General features: G+C 43.6%; 1 protein-coding gene and 1 pseudogene across 2 annotated transcripts in view; one reads left to right on the top strand and one right to left on the bottom strand.

Annotated features, from left to right (window-relative positions):
* Positions 1 to 406: 406 nt before the first annotated feature.
* On the top strand, positions 407 to 6,335 carry LOC311591022 (ras-related protein Rab-22A-like; annotated as a pseudogene). The gene is made up of 2 exons (XR_014783593.1): positions 407 to 1,233; positions 6,209 to 6,335. The product of XR_014783593.1 is annotated as a ras-related protein Rab-22A-like (transcript).
* Positions 6,336 to 16,751: 10,416 nt separating this feature from the next.
* LOC311591018 (cytochrome P450 2B1-like) overlaps positions 16,752 to 19,479 on the bottom strand; it is a 68,643-nt gene continuing 65,915 nt past the window's right edge. The window contains exon 9 of the mRNA XM_084770381.1: positions 16,752 to 17,304. Coding sequence (XP_084626507.1) covers positions 17,123 to 17,304 — 182 coding nt within the window. The 3' untranslated portion in view covers positions 16,752 to 17,122. The remainder of the gene's footprint in view (positions 17,305 to 19,479) is intronic.

Genomic DNA, 19,479 nt, shown 5'->3' with positions numbered 1-19,479 from the left:
ATATAATAAAAATGGCCATCTTAGCAAAAGCAATCTACAGATTCAATGCAGTACCTATCAAAATACATTACAATACCTCACCGACCTTGAAATATCATTCTCAATAACTTCATATGAAAAAAAAACAGAATAGCTAAAACAATCCTGGACAATAAAAGATCTTCTGGTTGTGTCCCAAGATGGCAGCCCCGGTGGTGCCCAGGAGGCCAAGGCGGTGTCCGGGCTGTTGAGGGACAAGTGAGGGGTCGGCCAGACTGAAAAGCTGCAGGTGACTCAAGGCTTCCCAGAGTGCAATGCCGGCATTAGGCGGAGCCTCTCCGTCCTCAATTGAGGGAGGTGCCCCCACCCCCCCTAACTCCCATCCCCCCATCCCCCATCCCCACCCCCCACCCCTGGCAACCCTGGTTCCCAGGCCATGGTCCTGGGAGGCAACTCAAAGAGTGCTTGCTTGGGGATAGGGGGATGAGGAAATCAAGCATCGTGTGGCGGTTCGTGGAGGACAGTTTTGATCCGGGTATCAATCCAACCGTAGGGGCATCTTTTAAGATCAAGACTGTCCGGTACTAAAATTAGCTACATAAATTCCTAATTTGGGATATAGCTGGACAAGAACGGTTCCGTGAGTTGGCACGGATGTACTGTCGAGGTTCAGCAGCAGCCTTCATCGTTTATGACATCACAAAAGAAGGGACGTTTTCAATGTTGAAGAACTGGGTGAGAAAGCCCCCCCCCCCCAGCACGGCCCCCTTTAGCGCCTTTATCACCATTGCTGGGAACAAGGGCAAACTTACTGATGTAGAGATCATAGCAAAAAACCTAACAAACAAAAACAAACAAACAAAAACGCAACCAACATCAATAGACTCTTTATAGAAATTAGTCGAAGAATTCCATCTACTGATGCCACCCGGGCGTCTGTCCACCAGGGCTTCAAACTCCTAAGGCATCTATTGGAGCCAAAGCGAAGCTGCTGCTGACGACCCAGGGACCCACCCTGAGGAAGAAGCAGCAGGTCCTGAATGTTGCAGGAGGGCTGGGCCCTGCCAGCGGCAGCCACCTCGTGCTCGGGAGTCTTCATTCTGCGAAGGGACTCAGAGAAACTGGCTGTCTGGTTCTCCCGGAAGACTGCAGTGGGTGCTTTCATCTGCAAACTTGTGCCCGTGGCCTCTGGCATGCAAAGGGACCACATCCTTGCCTTATGACATAGCCGAGGGAGCATCTGATGTGTGGATGGTAGGATTGAACTGTGCCGGTGCTTTTGTAATCAGGATGTCCTGTATCACCTGTAAAGGGAAGTGAGCACTTGGGTGCATCTCAGGGAAAGGCTGTGGAGATGATCATCCACGTGGCTCTCCTCAACTCTAGTGTCAAAGTCGCGTCATGTAAGATGTGGGACGTGATCACAAGTGGAGGAATGGCTGTTCCAGGACAGGGTCCACCAACTGAAGCACTTTCATACACAAAGAATTAATGCCACAGCGGTGGCAGCGGCGGGGGCGGCTACTGCCTGGTTCGCTTTGTGTTTGCTTCTGACCCCTTACGTGTCACCACACATTAGCTCTATTGTTTCCATCCTAAATAAATTCTCATGGTCCAGGTGATGGTAGGGTGTAGGGAAGCTACCTAGAGTGGGTTAAGTTGCATGTATCTAAACTGTCCAGCAGTGGTTTAAAAAGAAAGAACAAAGGAAATTATTCTTTTAGTGGTATTTTGTTGGTGGTGGTAATTTTTTTTTCCGTTTGGCCCAGGTATATTGGTGGGGAAAAACAAGTGTGTGCTGCCTAGCATGTGTAGATTTGTAGTCTATATTTATGAGACCATTGCTTTAAAATTACAAATTATGCAAATAAATTAATAATGCCTGAATTCCCTTCAGTGCTCATTTGGTCCTGTGCCCAGTCTCACGTGATCCCACCCATTTTTTCCCTGCCTGTCCACAGGAAACTCTGAAGCCCATTTACACCTGCAGAAGCATGGAGCTTAGCTCACAGCTTCCTTCCTCTCACATCTGCCCTTCTGCATCCTGTCTGGAAATGGTAAGAAAGACATATGCCTCCTTGGGGTGAAAAAAAGACCTTCTGGAGGAAACTCCATCCTTGGTCTCAAGCTGTACTATAGAGCAACAGTAATAAAAACAGCATAGTACTGTCATAAATAGGCTGGTTGATCAATGGAATCGAATTGAAGACCCAGAAATACACACACACACACACACACACACACACACACACACACACACAAGTTTGAACACTTGATTTTTGACAAAGAAGCCAAATCCATACAATGGAGAAAAAGATAGTATCTTCAACAAATGGTGCTGGTCTAACTGAATGGCTACATGTCGAAAAATACAAACAGATCCATATCTATCACCCATCACAAAATTGAAGTCCGGATGGATTAAAAACCTCAACATAAAACCAGACACACTAACTCTGTTAGAAGAAAAAGTGGCTAAGAGCCTTGAGCTCATTGGCACAGGAGATGACTTCCTGAACAGAACCCCAACAGCTCAGGCTCTAAGATCAATAATTAATAAATGGTAATTTTAGTGAGACTGAAAAGCTTCTGGGAGGCAAATGATACTGTCAACAGAACAAAGTGACAGCTTACAGACTGGAAAAAGTTCTTCACCAGCCCTATATCTGACACAAAGGGCTAATATCCAAATGTATATAAAGAACTCAAGAAATTATACACCACCAAACCAAATAATCCAATTTAAAATGGGGTACATCCCTAGTTATCAGGGAAATGCAACTCAAAATGACTCTGAGATTCCATCTTACACCTATCCAAATGGCTAAGATCAAAAACTCAAGTGACAGCACACATGCTGGTGAGGATGTGGAGAAAGGGGAACACTCCTTCATTGCTGGTGGGAGTGCAAACTTGTACACCCACTTTGGAGATCAATCTGGTGCTTTCTCAGAAAATTGGTAGTAGTTCTGCCTCAAGACCCAGCCATACTACTCCTGGGAATATACCCGAAAGATGATCCACTACACATAAAGGACATTTGCTCAACTATGTTCATAGCAGCCTTATTTGTAATAGCCAGAATCTGGAAACAACCTAGATGTCCCCCAAACCGAAGGGTGGATAAAGAAACTGTGGTACATCTACGCAAGGGAATACTACTCAGCTATTTAAAGAAAGGGAATCTTTAAATTTGCAGGCAAATGGATGGAACTAGAAAAAAATCATCCCGAGTGAGGTAACTGAGATGCAGAAAGACACACATGGTATATTACTCACACATAAGCGAATATTAGCCACATAATACAGGATAGCCACACTACAACACAGAGACCAATGCACCCACCAAGGACCATATATGACGCAGAACTAAACGTTCTGCTCAGATGGGGTAGATAGGCAGAACGGTCTCTTTGTAGGTCTCACAAATGGGGAGGAGGGACTACTTCTGACATGTATTCTTCCTCATCCTCCGCCAACTTTTATCATGACTCTTTAGCAGGGACGCCTTCTCAGGCCACAGATGAAGAGGATACAGGTACTACAGATGAGACTTGGACAGGTAGTGGACAGATGTTAGTGGAGGAGGGCTCCCCTTTCTGATGACTAGGGGACGGGGGAAGGAAGGAGGGATGGAGGGGGTTTGGGAGGGGGTGAGGAAGTGGGATACAATCATGATGTAAAGAAATCAAACTACAGAACAAGCAGGTAGTTTATATTGCTAGGCCCACCGCATGGGAACAGCTCTGAGACTGGCTGAGACATGAGTGTCTATGCACAGACAGTGTTTCCTGTTTGCTACAGAATCCCTGTGAATAATTATTAGACGCCATTCTTTACATGGCACTAATTAAGATTTACAGACGTTTTTTTTTTCTGTGCAATACAAAGAGCAGAGAACCAGCCTTCACGGTTCTGTGTGCCACGCACGCTTTACGCATTTATAATTTTAGGACCGTATAATGCTTGTGAGAAATTATATGCTTTCGGAACAAAAGAACCGGACACTGACATCGGATCAGACCTGACAGGATTCGTTCCTCTCAGCATGCTTGGACACTGACATCCTGCATCCTTCATCGTGTTTCAGAACCAAGCGCTTCAGTTGGCGTGCCTCGTCAGAACAGGAGAGCTCCCAGGACAGCTTTGACGAAAGCTTCCAGTCCCAGCTGGTCCACCATTTTTTGACTGTCCTACACAGGACTCTAATTAAGCCTTGAATGTCTCGACACATAGAAACTAGACCACAAATGCTATTCCTAGCTTGTTTAACCATTTCATCCGCTCTTACTTGGGCCCCCCCCCCGCAAAGAAATACGGCAGATGGGGTGGCATACGCAGGGCTTGTAAATCCACACGGGGACTCCCTGAGCCTTTCTCTGCACTCTTCCTGCAAGTGGGGATTAATGAATCTCAGAGCCATCGTGGTAATGACAGAGGGGTCCAGGGTGAAAACTAACTACACGCATATTCTTCCTGTAGGTATGATAATCCTAGTCCCAGCCAGATTCGTCAGGTTCCTTCAGTGAAATTAGCCTGCCTGTTTGTGTATGCGAATAGCATCACACCTTGTGCGCAATTCTGAGAGACGTTAAATAAAACAATGCAAGCACGGATGAGCAGAGGGCCTAGCACATCATATGTGAAAATGGAGTAGCAAGTGAAGGAAAGAGAAACATGTTTTTCGTTTAGATCACAAGTGGAGGATGAGAAAAAAGACTTGTGAGAGAGCAGGTGATGTTTATTCCCTTAGAAGTCAAACCACCGTGTTGGGGAGATTGGTTGTTAACCAGCTGAAAAACCATCCTTGAACAAATTCTGAGAGGAGGTATAAATGTGAGCCAAAAGCAGGAAGCGGAGCCATTGGAGACTTGGGATACTTTTGGCTGTTCATCACTCCCCTTCTAGAGGCTCCTAGAAAGAACCACTCAAGGGAAGACTTTGTGGCTCCAGGGTCCATCTGAGGCTCCAGATTCTGGTTGCTCCAGGTTCCAGCTGAAGAAATCCTGCTAATTATGCCAGGAGAATTGTTCCTCAGAACTGATAGCCTTATGGTTTCATTATTGTATTTTTCAATCTTCTTTTCCAATTGTTTAGGTTAGTCGGCTTATAAGTGAGGTACTCTCGATTAATAAGTTCATAATAAAAATATATTTGCTAAGAAAACTGAGCCGACAAGCATTTATTTCTGTTCTTTGATTAGTGAGTGAATGGGGCAGCCTCATAGAGATGGGGCTGAAGCCAAATGTTCCTGGGTCCTTGACTTTGTGTCTCTTGTCCTGCACCCTCATTTTCTAGGAGCCATTCTGGACCCCATGTTCCTCCTCCTGTGTGTCACAGTCAACATTATGTGCTCCATTGTCATATAAGAGTGTTTTGACTATAAAGACTGCCAGCTCCAAAGCCTGTTGGAGCTGTTGTACCAGATCTTTGTGCTCATGAGCTCATTCTGAAGCCAGGTCAGTAGTTGAGAAGAGAGCAGCATTCAAGGCAGAGGAAGTAAGAGGCTGTTTTGTTGGTAAATAAGGGAGTGTCTTAATTCTGGAAGAAAGACAGATATAACATGCATAGACAAGGAGCCTGCAACTAGGAGGGACCAAAGGACAGTTAACAGGATTGGGAGACATGAAATACAGAACCATACAAATATATAAAATGATAAAATGAGTGATGCAGATTAGCTCAGAGGGTAGAAACCTTGGTCTACATGCATGAGGCCGAGCCCTGTATATCCTGGGTGTCATGGGACAAATCACATCAATACAGCAAGTGGAGGCAGGGACATGATGACTTCAGGGTCATCCTTGGCTACATATTGAGTTTGAGGCCAGTCTGGCATATATGAAATCCTGTGTCCGTAAACAAAAATCCCACAAATAAAGACAATTCAGCAAATAAGATTAGGGATGGGGTGGGAGAGAGAGAGAGAGAGAGAGAGAGAGAGAGAAGAAGAAGAAGAAGAAGAAGAAGAAGAAGAAGAAGAAGAAGAAGAAGAAGAAAGAAAGAAAGAAAGAAAGACAGAGAATGCAAGACAAAGGTTAGAGACAGATTTAGGGATACAGTTCAAAAGCATGCATATGTATAGTATACATATATGAGGTGTGTGTGAGAGAGAGAGAAAGAGAGAGAGAGAGAGAGAGAGAGAGAGGGAGGGAGGGAGGGAGAGTTGTGATACTTAATGAAATATGGAGACTGTATAAGAGAGATTTGCCCCTCAAACTCTTTCCAGGACACACCCAGGCATCAAGTTCTTGGCACAAAGGATGTTTATTTCCTGGCATGGACCAACAGGAGGAGAGGCTGGAAAGAAAAACAGCAGAAGCCATTGCAAGCAACGAGCTGCAAGCAAGCAAGCAAGGTGATGGTTCTGCAGGAGTGAGCTTTTAAGGGGAAAAGGAATGAGTCTGTTCCTTTTTAGCAGGTTAATCCTCACTGGATATTTTAGCCAAATAATGAGTCCTAACAGTTGGAGTTTGGTGTTTTGTTTCAGGAATAAGTCAGTGGCCAAATATGAGAATTGACCTTGGGGGCTAGCTTAAGGAATATAATCTAAATATTCAGCCATGAAGACAAGTGCAAAAGACAAAAAGCTGCCACTGCCATGTTTACCATGCTCAGGCCTGTATTTGCCATCTCAGGCCTGTAAGGACCGGTCACCTAAAAGACTGTGGTAGTGTAAATGAAATCCGGGCCCCATATCCCAGTCTATTTGCGTACTTGGCCCCTGTTAAAGAGCTCTTTAGAGGGATCAGGAGTTGTGTCCTTGTTGGAGGAGCTGGGCTTTGAGGTTTAAGAAACCCATGCAAGTACCAGTGTCCCCTCTTGTTCTGCCTGCCTGTGTATCAGGATTTAAGCTCTCAGCCCCGTGCCCTCTGCCTGCTTGTGTGCTTCCTGATAATGATGGTAATAGACTACCCCTCTGAAACCATAGCATATTCCCAATTAAATGTTTACTTTGTAAGAGTTGCCTTTGTTGTGGTGTCTCTCATGGCATTAGAAGAGTGACTTAAGATTGAGTACCGCCTACCTCTTGAGACCTGGTAGCTCCCTGTGGCCTCCTGGACCCTTGTTTCTTGCAAGTGAGCTCTGCTCTGGCTTCCTGAAGCATCTTCTTGGTACCCACAGACAAGTCTGAAAAAGAGATGCAGAAAATTCTAGACAATATTGGGACTAATGTGGAGAAGCGCAAGGCAAACTTGGACCCCAGCGCTCCAAGAGACTTACTTCATTGTCAGCTACTGTGCATGGAGAAGGTAAGCCACACACGAATTGAGAGGGGGATTGGGGAGAGTGTCGGGTGGGGATGCGATCAGAGAAAAAGAGGGAAGAGGGAACAAAAGATGGGGAGACGACAAAGTGGAGGAGCTGCAGGAGCCTCTGCCAATGTAGATAAGAGAAGGAGAGGAGAAAATGAAATAGGGAAAGAGTGAGGGCTGGCCGGGAAAGAAGCCCAAGGCAAAGGGGTAAAAGTCATGAAAAAAATAACACACAGAAAATAAAGAGCCTGGGATGAAAAAAACACATAATAAACTACCAAAGAGCAAATTAAAGAGAAAAGGAGACAGACAACACCAAGGGACCCTTGTTGAAGGTTGAGAAATGCTAATTGGTCCAAATAGTATGAGACTCACAATCAGAAGGGCATTGCCAAGGGACATGTGTGCATCACCCTGCAAGGCTCCATCCACCCCTGATTCTCTTTCCTCTCTCCCGTCTTGAGCGAGAGAGACGTGCATAGCCTGTGCTCATTTACAAGTGTTCATTCTCTGTTCTGTGCATATAGTGCTTTGATTATCATTTGGCAAGAGGGTTTTCTTCTCTGGTCCAGTCTACTTGGAGTTCTGAGGGCTTCTTATATGTCTGTGGGCCTTCCTTTCCTTGGGATGGGGAAGTTTTCTTCTAGGATTTTGTTGAAAGTATTTGTGGGCCATGGAGCTTGGAGTCTTCTCCTTCTTCTATTCCTATTATCTTTAGGTTTGGATTTTTTATAGTGTCCCATAATTTTTTGGATGTTTTTGTGTCAGGAATGTTTTAGTTTTAATGTTTTCTTTGACTGATGTATCAATACTTCCAACTTCTCTCTGCAATCGCTTGTATTCAGTTGGTATTGCTTGTGTCTGCAGTCCCTAGGTTTTCTGCCTTCAGGATTGCCTGAGACTGTGTTTTCTTTGTTGCTTCTAATTTCATTTTTAGGTCCTGAATTGTTCTATTCATTTCTTTCTTCTGTTTGATTGTATTTTCTTGCAGTTCACAATAGGATTTATTCAATTCCCTCATCTATTTGAATATATTTTCCTGTATTTCTCGGAGGTATTTGTTTTCCTCCTTCAGGGCTTCTATCATTTTCATCACCTCAGACTTAAAATCTTCTTCTTGTGATTCATGGGCGTTAGTATCTCCAGGGTTTGTGGTGGTAGGAGGACCACTTGTTTTCGATGTTGTCATATGGCTCTGAGTTTTATTGCTTGTGTTCTCACACTGGCCTCTAGCTATCTGGTCATCTCTGGTGTTAGCAGGCCTAGAGGTTCCTCCAGTAGGGTCACTGTCTGTGTCCCACCTAGCCAGGCAGGGTGAGAACATTCAAAGAGAGCTCTAGAGACCTCCTCAATATGGTAGACAATGGGTGTTGAAGCCTTTGCCCAGCTCAGCTCTGATGGGCTTGCTGTCTGTGTCCCAGTTGGGTCAGTGTTAATACTCGGCTGGTGCTTGGAAGAGGTCCAGGGTACGGTCTCAGGTGCTGGATGTGGCTTTTTTTTTAATTGGGAGACTTTTGAGGACTGCCTCTATTTCCATAGGTGTTAATACGACTATTCAATTTGTTTACCTGATCTTGATTCAATTTTGGTAGTTGGCAGTCATCAAGAAAATTGCTCATTTTGTTTATGTTTTCAAATTGTATGGTATATACGCTTTTGAAGTAAGACCTGATGATTCTTTGGATTTCCTTAGTGTCTGTTGCTATGTCCCCCTTTTCATTTCTGATTTTGTTGATTTGAATACTCTCTCTTGTCCTTTTAGTTAGTTTGGCTAAAGGTTTGTCAATCCTGTCAATTTCCTCAAAGAGCCAGCTCTTGGTTTTGTTGATTCTTTGAATTGTTGTCTTTGTTTCCGATTTATTCATTTCAGCCCTGAGTTTGATGATTTCCGGCCATCTACTCCTCTTGGGTGTGTCTGCTTCTTTTTGTTCTAGAACTTTCAGGTGCACTGTTAAGTTGCTAGTATGGGGTCTCTACAGTTTCTTTATAAAGGCACTTAGTGCTATAAACTCTCCTCTTAGCACTGCTTCCATTGTGTCTCATAAGGTTGGATATGTTGTGCCTTCATTGTCATTGAATTCTAGGAAGCTTTTTATTTCACTTTTTATTTCGTCCCTTGCCCAGATGTCACTGAGTAGTGAGTTGTGGAGAGCCACAGATAGCAGCGCCCCCTGCTGCTTCCCTGGCGCAATGCGCCCCTTATGCACATGCGCAATGCGCCTTTGATCGAGCATCTTATGCGCATGCCTGAAGGCATAGCGTGAGGTGGCGTGATCTGAACGCACCAACCAAGAGCAACAACGTGGCAGTCTCTGATAAGACCAGGCACACTATAAAGGTTCTGTGGGAGCTTTTCCCAGGGTCACTCCAGTAGTCAAGGTTCCTTAATAAAACTGCTGCGAGAAGAGTTCCCGGTGTTGGTGTCTTTCCTGCTGGACGGGGGCAGCATCGACAGGGAGTTGTTCAGTTCCCATGAGTTTATAGGCTTCCATTTGTTTCTTTTGTTGTTGAGTTCCAGCTTTAATCCATGCTGCTCTGATAAGATGAAAGGGATTATTTCAATTTTCTTGTATCTGCTGAGGGTTGCTTTGTGACCAAGTGTGTGATTAATTTTGGAGAAGGTCCCATGAAGTGCTGAAAAGAAGATGTATTTTCTTTGTGTTTGAGTGAAATGTTCTGTAGATATCAGTTAGGTCCATTTGTTTCGTGATGTTTATTAGTTTCCTTGTTTCTCCATTTAGTCTCTGTCTTAATGATCTGTCTATTGTGGAGAGACGCATGTTGAAGTCTCCCACTATTAGAGTGTGTGTGCTTCAATGTGTGGTTTAAGGTTTGGTAACATTTCTTTTATGTATGTGGGTGCTCCTGCATTTGAGGCATAGATGTTCAGAATTGAGGCATCATCTTGATGTATTTCTCCTTTGATCAGGGTGTGGTGACCATCCCTATCTCTTTTGATTAGTTTTGGTTGAAAGTCTATTTTATCAAATAATAGAATGGCTAACCCAGCTTCTTGGGTCTGTTTGCTTGGAATACAGTTTTCCAACCCTTTACTCTGAGGTAATGTCTATCTTTACTGCTGAGGTGAGTTTCTTGTATGCAGCAGAATGATGGATCCTGTTTTCACATCCATTCTGTCAGCCAGTGTCTTTTTACTGGGGAGTTGAAGCCATTGATGTTAAGAGACATTAATGACCAGTGTTTAGTTCATTTTGTCTTGATGTTGGTGGTGGTAGGGTGTGTGTGTTTCTGTGTCTTGGGTTTGTAGATGTGGAGTTATTTGTTTCCTGTGTTTTCCTGGGTGTTGTTAGCCTTCTTGGGTTGCAGTTTTCCTTCTAGTACCTTCTGTATGGCTGGTTTTGTGACTAGGTAATGATTAGACTTCGTTTTGACATGGAACATTTGTTTTCTCCATCTATGGTGATTGAAAGTTTTGCTGGGAACAGTGGTCTGGGTTGGCATCTGTGCTCTCTTAATGTTTGTATGACCTCTGTCCAGGCCCCTTCTAGCTCTCATGGTCTCTGTTGAGAAGTCAGCTGTAATTCCAATGGGTTTGCCTTACATGTGACTTGACCTTTTTCTCTTGCTTTTAATACTGTTTCTTTGATCTGTACATTTAATGTTTAGATTATTATGTAGTGGATGGATTTTCTTTTCTGGTTGAATCTATTTAGAGTTCTGTAGGCTTCTTGTATGTTTATGGTCATTTCTTTCTTTAGGTTGGGGAACTTTTCTTCTATGATTTTGTTGAAAATGTTTTCTAGGCTTTGGAGCTTGGAGTCTTCTCTTTTTCTTCCTATTATTCTTATTTTTGGTCCTTTTATAGTGTCCCACATTTCTTGGGTGTTTTTTTTTGTCAAGAATTTTTTCTTTATAACATTTTCTTTAATTGATGTAGCGATAACTTCGATTGTATCGTCCACACTTGAGATTCTCTCTTCCATCTCTTGTGTTCTTTTGGTATGGCTTACGTCCATCAATCCTGTTCTCTTCCCTATGTTTTCCAACTCTAAGACTGACTCAGCTTGTGTTTTCTTCATTGATTCTAATTCCCTCGTTAGGTCTTGAATAGGCTTATTCATTTCTTTCTCCTGTTTGATTGAATTTTCCTGTAATTCTTTATAGGATTTATCCAATTTCTTCATCTGTTTGGATGTATTTTTCTGTAATTCTTTATAGGATTTATCCAATTCCTTCATCTGACTGAATGTATTTTCATGTGTTTCTTTGAATGATTTATTTTCTTCTTTCAAAGCTTCTATCATTTTCATCACCTCAGATTGAACATCTTCTCCTTGTGTTCATGTCTCCAAGGCATGCTGTGTTGGATCACTAGTATCTGGTGTTTTTATATGGCTCTGAGTTTTGTTGCTAGTCCTCTTGTGCTGTTTTCTAAGCATCTGGCTATCTCTGGTGTTAGCAGGCCTAGAGGTTCCACCAATGAGGTCACTGTTTGTGTCCCACATTGTCTAGGCATTTTTGGATCAAGTAAAGGGAGCTCCAATCTTAAGGTTGTTTTCCTTGGCTCCCTAGAGGACTCCTCGGGATGTTGGACAGCAGATGTTAGAGCCTGCACACAGTTCAGCTCAGCTGGGCTCCCTGGCTGTTGAGTCTGGCAGGAAAGTCGTGGGCTGGTAGATTCCTAAGTCCAATGTTGCTCAGGTGCCCTGCAATCCTTTCAAGATGGCAGGGTTCTGTCTATTTGCTGTGTTCCAGATAGTCTAGGTCAGTAAGCCACTGTCCAACAGAGAGATTGGAGCTCAAAGCTTTTCATGAAACAGCAGCTAATGTGGGATGTGGCCTGCACAGGTCTCTGCTCTGTGACCTAGGTGGATCAGGCCAATAGGCTGTAGGTGGGCAGGGTGAGATCGGAGCCTGAAGCTGCCAGCAGAATAGCATCTAATGAGGACTGTGGCCAGAGCAGGTTTCTACTTAGTCTGTTTGCCTTGTATCTTAGCTGAGTCAGAGGAGTATGCTTCATGTGGGCCGGCAGGCAGAGCTCAACCCAGGCCTGAGGTTGCTCACTGGAAAGCAGGTAATTCAGATCGTGGCTGGAGCAGCTGTCTATTCAGCCTGTTTGCTTTGTGTCTTAGCTTTGTCAGAGCAGTGCCCTTCAGGCAGGTGGTTGGAGACAGATGAAGACCAGAAGTTGGATGGCAGCTAATGAGGATTGGGGCCAGCACCTGGATTCAGCTCTGACCTCTCTTGGCCCTCTTGAGATGGCAGGTCTATGTTTATCTTCTCTGTGACCCAGTTAGGCTAGGCTGGCAAGCAGCTGTGGGTGCTGAGAGGGATCAGAGCTCAAAGGTGTTTGGGTGTCTCACACTCTTTCTCAGGAGGTAGCTAATGTAGATCGTGACCAGTGCCAGGATTCAGCTCTGTCTGTCTGGAGCTCCCTGTTGTGGACTCAGCAAATAGCTGAAGGGCAATGAGAGCCCTAAGCCTGCACAGATAACCCACAGCCCTTCCCAAGATGGTGGTTAATGTGGGATGTCCGCTGGGGATTTTTCTGTGGGTTAGCTGGGTGGCCAGGCGTTGGACCCACTCGTGCCCCACACAGTGTGGATCCCTCTCACCTGGCAATCAGAAGCACTGGTGTTTTGTAGCTCTCAGTTTGGTCATTTAGGTCTCTGTGAAGTCCTGGTTTTCCTGCTAATCAGATGCAGTGTGCAATCAGTGCCACCATCTTGGATCCCCTATCTCTCTTTTTTAGAAACAAGGTTGAAGCTTTTGGGGAAGAAACTCTAATGTGCTCTAAGAACTGATGAAAAGATAGATGCTTAAGAGTAGCACAAGTGAGAAAGTCATATCCCACTCTCTACTCAACTGTGGAGAATGTTCTGCCCATTGGCTAGATCTGGGTAGGGGTTTAAAGTTTACCACCTGTATTGTCCTTGAGTGGAGAGTGGGATATGACTTTCTCACATACTCTGGTGCCTCACCTTTGACCATGTCCCCTGGTGGCACTCAGAGGAAGGATATCAGGTTACCAAAAAGAGACTTGATACCTTATGAGCATATACAGGGGGAGGAGGTCCCCCTCAGTCACAGTCATAGGGGAGGGGAGTAAGGGGAAAATAGGAGGGAGGGAGGAATGGGAGGATACAAGGAATGGGATAACCATTGAGATGTAACAAGAATAAATTAATAAAAATAAATAAATAAATAAAGAGAGTAGCACAAGTGTACACACAAAAAGGTTCTCCTTGCTCTGCATTGTCCTTGGGTTATTGGCTCCCAGAAAGAGTCACTGTGCGTTGCCTCAGTGAAGGGGATATTGTCTCTTCGCTCCCTATTCTGTGACAAGAAAGCCCAAAAGGAAATTGATTGGGTGACCTCCCCAAAATGCCATGTCCTGAAGTAGTCATCCGCAAGATTCAGAGATTTTTCAGACATTGTTCCTCTTGGTCTGTCACACAAAGTCACCAAAGGCACATTGTTTCAAGAATACCTGTTCCTCAAGGTGAGACCAGCTGTGATCTTTCATCTATACTTCATGGGCATATGCCACTCTCCTCATCACCGTCCTCATCCTGTTTGTGGTTTCCCAGAATTCTGTGTTTCACAGGGGCTCATGGAGTCAGGGTATGTTAATATCTTTGTATCTTAAACTTTTTTCCTAGAAGTCTAAAGTACCCCAACCTGAGTTCAGCTTTCCATGACCCAAGGTAGTTTGAACAATGAGACACCTTCAATCCTGACCACTTCCTGGATGCCAATGGGGCACTGAAGCAAAATAAAACTTTTATGCTCTTCTCCATGCGTGATACAGACCTGTGACTTCTTTCCCAGACACCAGAGGGTAGACGCACACCCACTGAAATATAAATATGGCAGAAGGCTCCTGGATCCTTTTTGGCCTTTTCTTGGCTTTTGTTGTTCAGGAAGAAAGGCAGAAAGCGGAGAGATGCCAGGCTAAGTTACCAACAATGAGAAAGGAAGAAGGAACCAAACTCTTTTCCATAGAGTTGATAGCAGCTGGAATTCAGAACTCATTAGCTGCAAGGTATGTGTCAGCTTTCTCTGGAAAGGGTCCACCTGTGCAAATTACCAAGAACTAAATTCAAAAGAGTGGTAGACAGGGTAGACAGAGCTTTGCTTACTGAAGCCTAAATTGGCGCAACTGACCCAAGACTTAGATTTTTTTTTTTTTATAATGCTAGAATATTACTTGAGATTTTTGTAGATTTTGACTGGAATTGAGATGAAATATTTGTGCAGGGTGGTGGGTGGTGGGTGGTGGCACACACCCTTAATCTTAAAACAGTGGAGAAAAAGATAGGTGGATCTCTGTGATTTCTAGACCAGCCTGGTCTCCACAGGGTGTGATCCTACTGCTGATAAGTTACTTGCAAAAAAGCAGCCTAGAATTTAAACCAACAAATTTTTCCTTAACAGACATGCAAACTGCGTGCATACCATGTAGAAAAGCCTTTGTATGCTGAGTTGAGGTGTCATTGCTCTGGCAGCCGGCTTATCCCTCTAAACGTGAGCTACTTTCACGGGGGACAGGTGGCAGTCACACCAGATACAAAAAGACACTGAGGACTTACATGTGACAAAGTACATGTCAGCCTAGTTAGTTTCCAAAAACTCAAAGGCTAAAATTCATATACATAAAAGGGTAACCTTAATGCCTTCTCTTTTGCTCGGGGCAACCGGCTTGTCTCTAAAATGGGACACGTTTTCACAGGAGACAGGTAGAAGTCCAGCCTATCCATCAGGCACCATAGAGCCTAGAGATGGACATTTAGAACTGCACAATCTTGTTCTGACTTCAATTAAATAATGATTGTATGTTCTTTGGTAATGGTAATACTATACTTCCACTTTTTTTCTTTTTTTTTTTAAATACTTCCATTTTTTAAAAATAAATATAGACCTGGATGAAAGGGAGACTGCTAACTTAAGTCAGTCTATACGTACCAGAATTCAAACTACAGAACCAGACTTCATTGCTCTGTGCATCCAGAGCACCTCCTGCATTTATAGTTTTAGAACTGTATAATGCCTGTAAAAAAAATTACATATTTTCATAACAAAAGTACCAGACGCTGATGCTGGATCAGACCTGACAGGATTCATCCTCCACCATGCTGAGATGATAACATCCTGCGTTCCTCACGTCACAGCCACAAATGCGCCGGTTGCTGTTCGTGGTTGGAACAGAACAGCTCCCAGGAGAGTTTTGAAGAAAGCTCATGATCCCAATTGGTCCAGCATTTCAGACCGTCCCACACACGACTTTTATTAAGCCCGAATTTCTCAATATTTAGAGACTGGACCACAAATGCTATCTCTAACTTGTTTAACCATTTTCCCATTTTTTTTTAAAATTTGGGCCCCTATATACGTATTATTCATCCCATATCAGCCATAAGAAGCCTTAAGAGAACAGTGTCCCATTTCCCTTAAGTGGGATTGGGTAAGGTTTTGGGCTACGGATGTTTATTTTCACCGGGAATTGGTTATGTTATTATTGGTTTTATTCAGAGAGAGAACGAGATTAGACTTAGGGATTTTTTTCTCTGAGAATTATAGACGTTTATAGGGGTTATAGGACAAAAGGTGGATTATTGAATCTACTCTTCAACTTAAGGCCTTAATTGTTACTCACAAGGCTACTTTTAACTCATTGGTATAGAATATTATATGTCGATGTAAAATAAGCTTAATTTTAATTCATCATACCGTAATTCAATTTTGTCACAAGAATATACATCTTAGGTTCAATAGATAGAAAAGGCGAAATATTTAGATAAGGTCTTCAAAAACCTCAGAGACCTACAGAATATGACTTTTAAAGATTTTTTTTTTTATTGTTTTGAGGATTCTTTGGAAATGAGACAGGTTGGTTCCTGGCAACACCCAGCCTGCCTCAAAGAAGGTAATGAGCATCGAGGAACTTCTTTATGGAGATGGTTTCAGGTGTGGCAAACCAGCCCCTGGGCAAAAATATCCTTGTTTTCTGCCACAGACAGAGTTTTGCCTGAAATAGGCAAGCTTGGATGCAGGTGGGGTTTACAGCCAAACTCTGCCAGGACAGGGTAAGCAAGTCCTCAATAGTCCCTACTTCACAGATATGTCTGTCAGATATACTGGGCCAGAAGGCTGAAAATGATGCTCCAATGTGTTAAAAAGTTTTGAGTGATTGTTCAGGCAGGAGAGTGTCCCTGTCACTTTTTCATTTTGGAAGTTGTTGACCTTCACTTCCTGTTTACTCAGCTAATTAATTTGATTCCTTCCCAAGTCTCTGATGGGATTGAAGACAGCAAAACATTATGAGCATAGCACTAATATAACAATTGTTTTGTGGTTCTTGTATGTGTATATTTTATATTGTTGTAGTAATATAAATGTATAGGCAAAAAGAGACCTCTGCCTAGGGAGAAGATTCAGGAAGAGGATGCTGAGAAAGGGCATGAGGAAATGCCATGAAGGTGCACGGCTGTTTGCCTGCAGAATACAGGTACCTTGATAATATTGTGTAAAGCAAAGGACACAGAACACTAAAGGTCATACATGATGTGATTCTGTTTACACAAACCGTACATGATACGGCAAGTCTCTAGACACAGAATCCAGATCACATACAGAGTCCGTTAGCACAAATCATGGAGGACAGAGAGCTGACGAACTGAGAAGTGACTCAGCATGAGATGTATGTGGCCTCCAGAAATCTACACTTATACATCAAGAAAGGCACTTGATTGATTTCTCAGTGACATTCAGAGAAGAAGGGCAAGCCTTGGATCTCTGGAGAAAACCAAAATGGGTAGAGAGATGTGAGCAGTTCCCAAGGGGCCTGGTTTTCAGCATGTCTCTTGGACGCAGAAAGGTCAGACCATTCTCTACAGACGTGACGACACCTGGACACCTCATCCCAATCAGTGGTCCAAGAAGCAGATCTGGTATTTTGGAGGTATTTTGCCGATGCCGCTCTCCCTGGGAGTGAGGTTGATGTCGTTAGGAGCCACGGGGCTGGACACAGAGAAGTTCTGGAGGATGGTGGTGAAGAAAAGGAACAATTCGTTGCGGGCTATGCCTTCGCCAAGACATATGCGCTTTCCTGTGGGCAAAAAAAAAAAAAAGAATCCACATGAACTCCTGGTTATTATACAGTCTTTGGACTGTCCCATCACTGAACCAATTTAGACAACCCTGCCCATTCTAATGAACAAGAATGAATTGACCCTGCAAAATTAGACTAAGAACGCAAGAGATTTTTCAACACCTTAATGAATTAATGCAAGGGCCAGTGCGATGCCTTAGCATGGAAAGGAGCCTGACACCAGTCCTGACGACATGAGTTCAAGGCCACGGTTCCACGTTCTGGAAAGACAGAACCGACTCCCACCAGCTTTCCTCTGGTATAAACACGTACACACACAGAAGTGAACATGAGTACACATTGCACACGTGTATATACAATAAATAAATTATAAAATGAAGGACAAATTACGGGTAGGGTCTCTCATGGTCACTTCTGATAGATTCGTAGCTTTTCTTAAATGACCAGAGTCGTTGATCCAGAACTGTGAGAATCCACTTAGAGTAGGTATGAAGGGTGGTCATGGAGACATTGATAGCGCTACATCTTCGTGTTTATAGTTACTCATGTGATGAGATTGATACCCATTTCATGGGCAGCCCTGATGGGAAAGGTGCCGTTCAGAAAGATTCTTGTGTGAGATGGACATGGAGGCGCATACCTGTCATCCCAGCACTTGAGAGACTGGGATAGAAGGACAGTGCATTCAGCACATCCTGAACTACATAGCAAGGTGTGTGTGTGTGTGTGTGTGTGTGTGTGTGTGTGTGTGTGTGTGTGTGTGTACCTGTGTGTGTGTCTCCACTTTCTCTGTCCCCTCTATCTCTGATCCCCTCCTCTCTTGTTCTTTCTGCCCCCTTTTCTTCTTTACCATGCGATGAACGAGCTTGAGCAAGTTCCCAAACGCAGTTGTTTATACAATTGAGGCTGAGCAGGTGCACATAACAAGGTCTCTAACGCACCCACTATTTGCTCACAGGTATGAAACGCCCTTGCTTGTTTTTTAACCTCAGGTATGGAGCACCAAGGAGCACCATAGATCAATGGGAGCCTGAAAGCCCAAGCACAAAACATCCAGGAAAATTTGGATACCACAAAAAGATGAAACCTAAGAATAAAAGGAATTGTAGAAGGAAAGAATCACCACGGAAAGGACAAGAAAATATTCTCAGCAAAGTCATGGAAGTAAATTTTCTTAATCTAAATGAGATGTCCATAAAGGTACAAGAAGCTTATGGAACACCAAATAGATTTGACAAGAAAAGAAAGTCTCTTTGATGCATAATATTCAAAACACTAAGTGTACTGAACAGGAAAAAAAAACAATGCTGAAAGTTGCAAGGTAAAACAGAAAAGTAACTTATAAATGCAGACTTATTAGAATTTCACCTGACTTTTCAACGGAGAGTCTAAACGCCATAAAGGCACAGACAGGGCCGTCCACTCTCTCCATGTCTCTACAATATAGTACTTTAAGTCGTAGCTAGAGCAATAAGACAACTAAAGAAGGTCAAGGGGATGCAAATAGGAAAAGAGGAAGTTAAACTATCACTACTTGCGGATGACATGATAGTATACGTAAGTGACCCTAAAAATTCTACCAAGGAACTCTTGCAGCCGATAAACACAATTAACAAAGTGGCTGGATACAAAGTCAACTCAAAAAAAAAATCAGTAGCCCCTGCTCTGTACAAAATGACAAACAGGCTGAAAAAGAAATTAGGGAACCCACACCCAGCACGATAGCCACCACAAATGATATAAAGTATCTTGCTGTAACTCTAACCAAGCAAGTGAAAGGTTACAGGTAGTACAGAGGACACTGCATAAGCTGAGGTCAGATGTTAGGGGAGGAGGGGCTCCCCTTTCTAAGGACTAGGAGAGGGAGGGAAAGGGGGTGAGGGAGGGGGCTGCGGTCAGGATGTAAAGAATTAAAACTGAACACCAAGCAGGTAACTTATATTACTAATCCCACTACTTGGGAATAGCTCTGAGACTGGCTGAGATATGACAGTCTACGCATAGACAAGGCTTCGTGTTGGTGACAGATTCTCTGTGCCTTATTATTACAGGCAATTCATAGTATGACATGAGGGAGATCTGCAGATGTCTTACTTCTGCTCATACTATGAGCAGAGACCCGACCCTGATTGGTCTGTGCATCCCGCACACCTCATGCAATTATAACGTTAC

This window comes from Acomys minous (genome assembly GCF_964271855.1).
Source record: "Acomys minous genome assembly, chromosome: 20".
Classification (NCBI taxonomy): Eukaryota; Metazoa; Chordata; class Mammalia; order Rodentia; family Muridae; genus Acomys; species Acomys minous.
The sequence above is the reverse complement of the archived record's forward strand: the minus strand, read 5'-3'. Positions and strand labels throughout refer to the sequence as shown.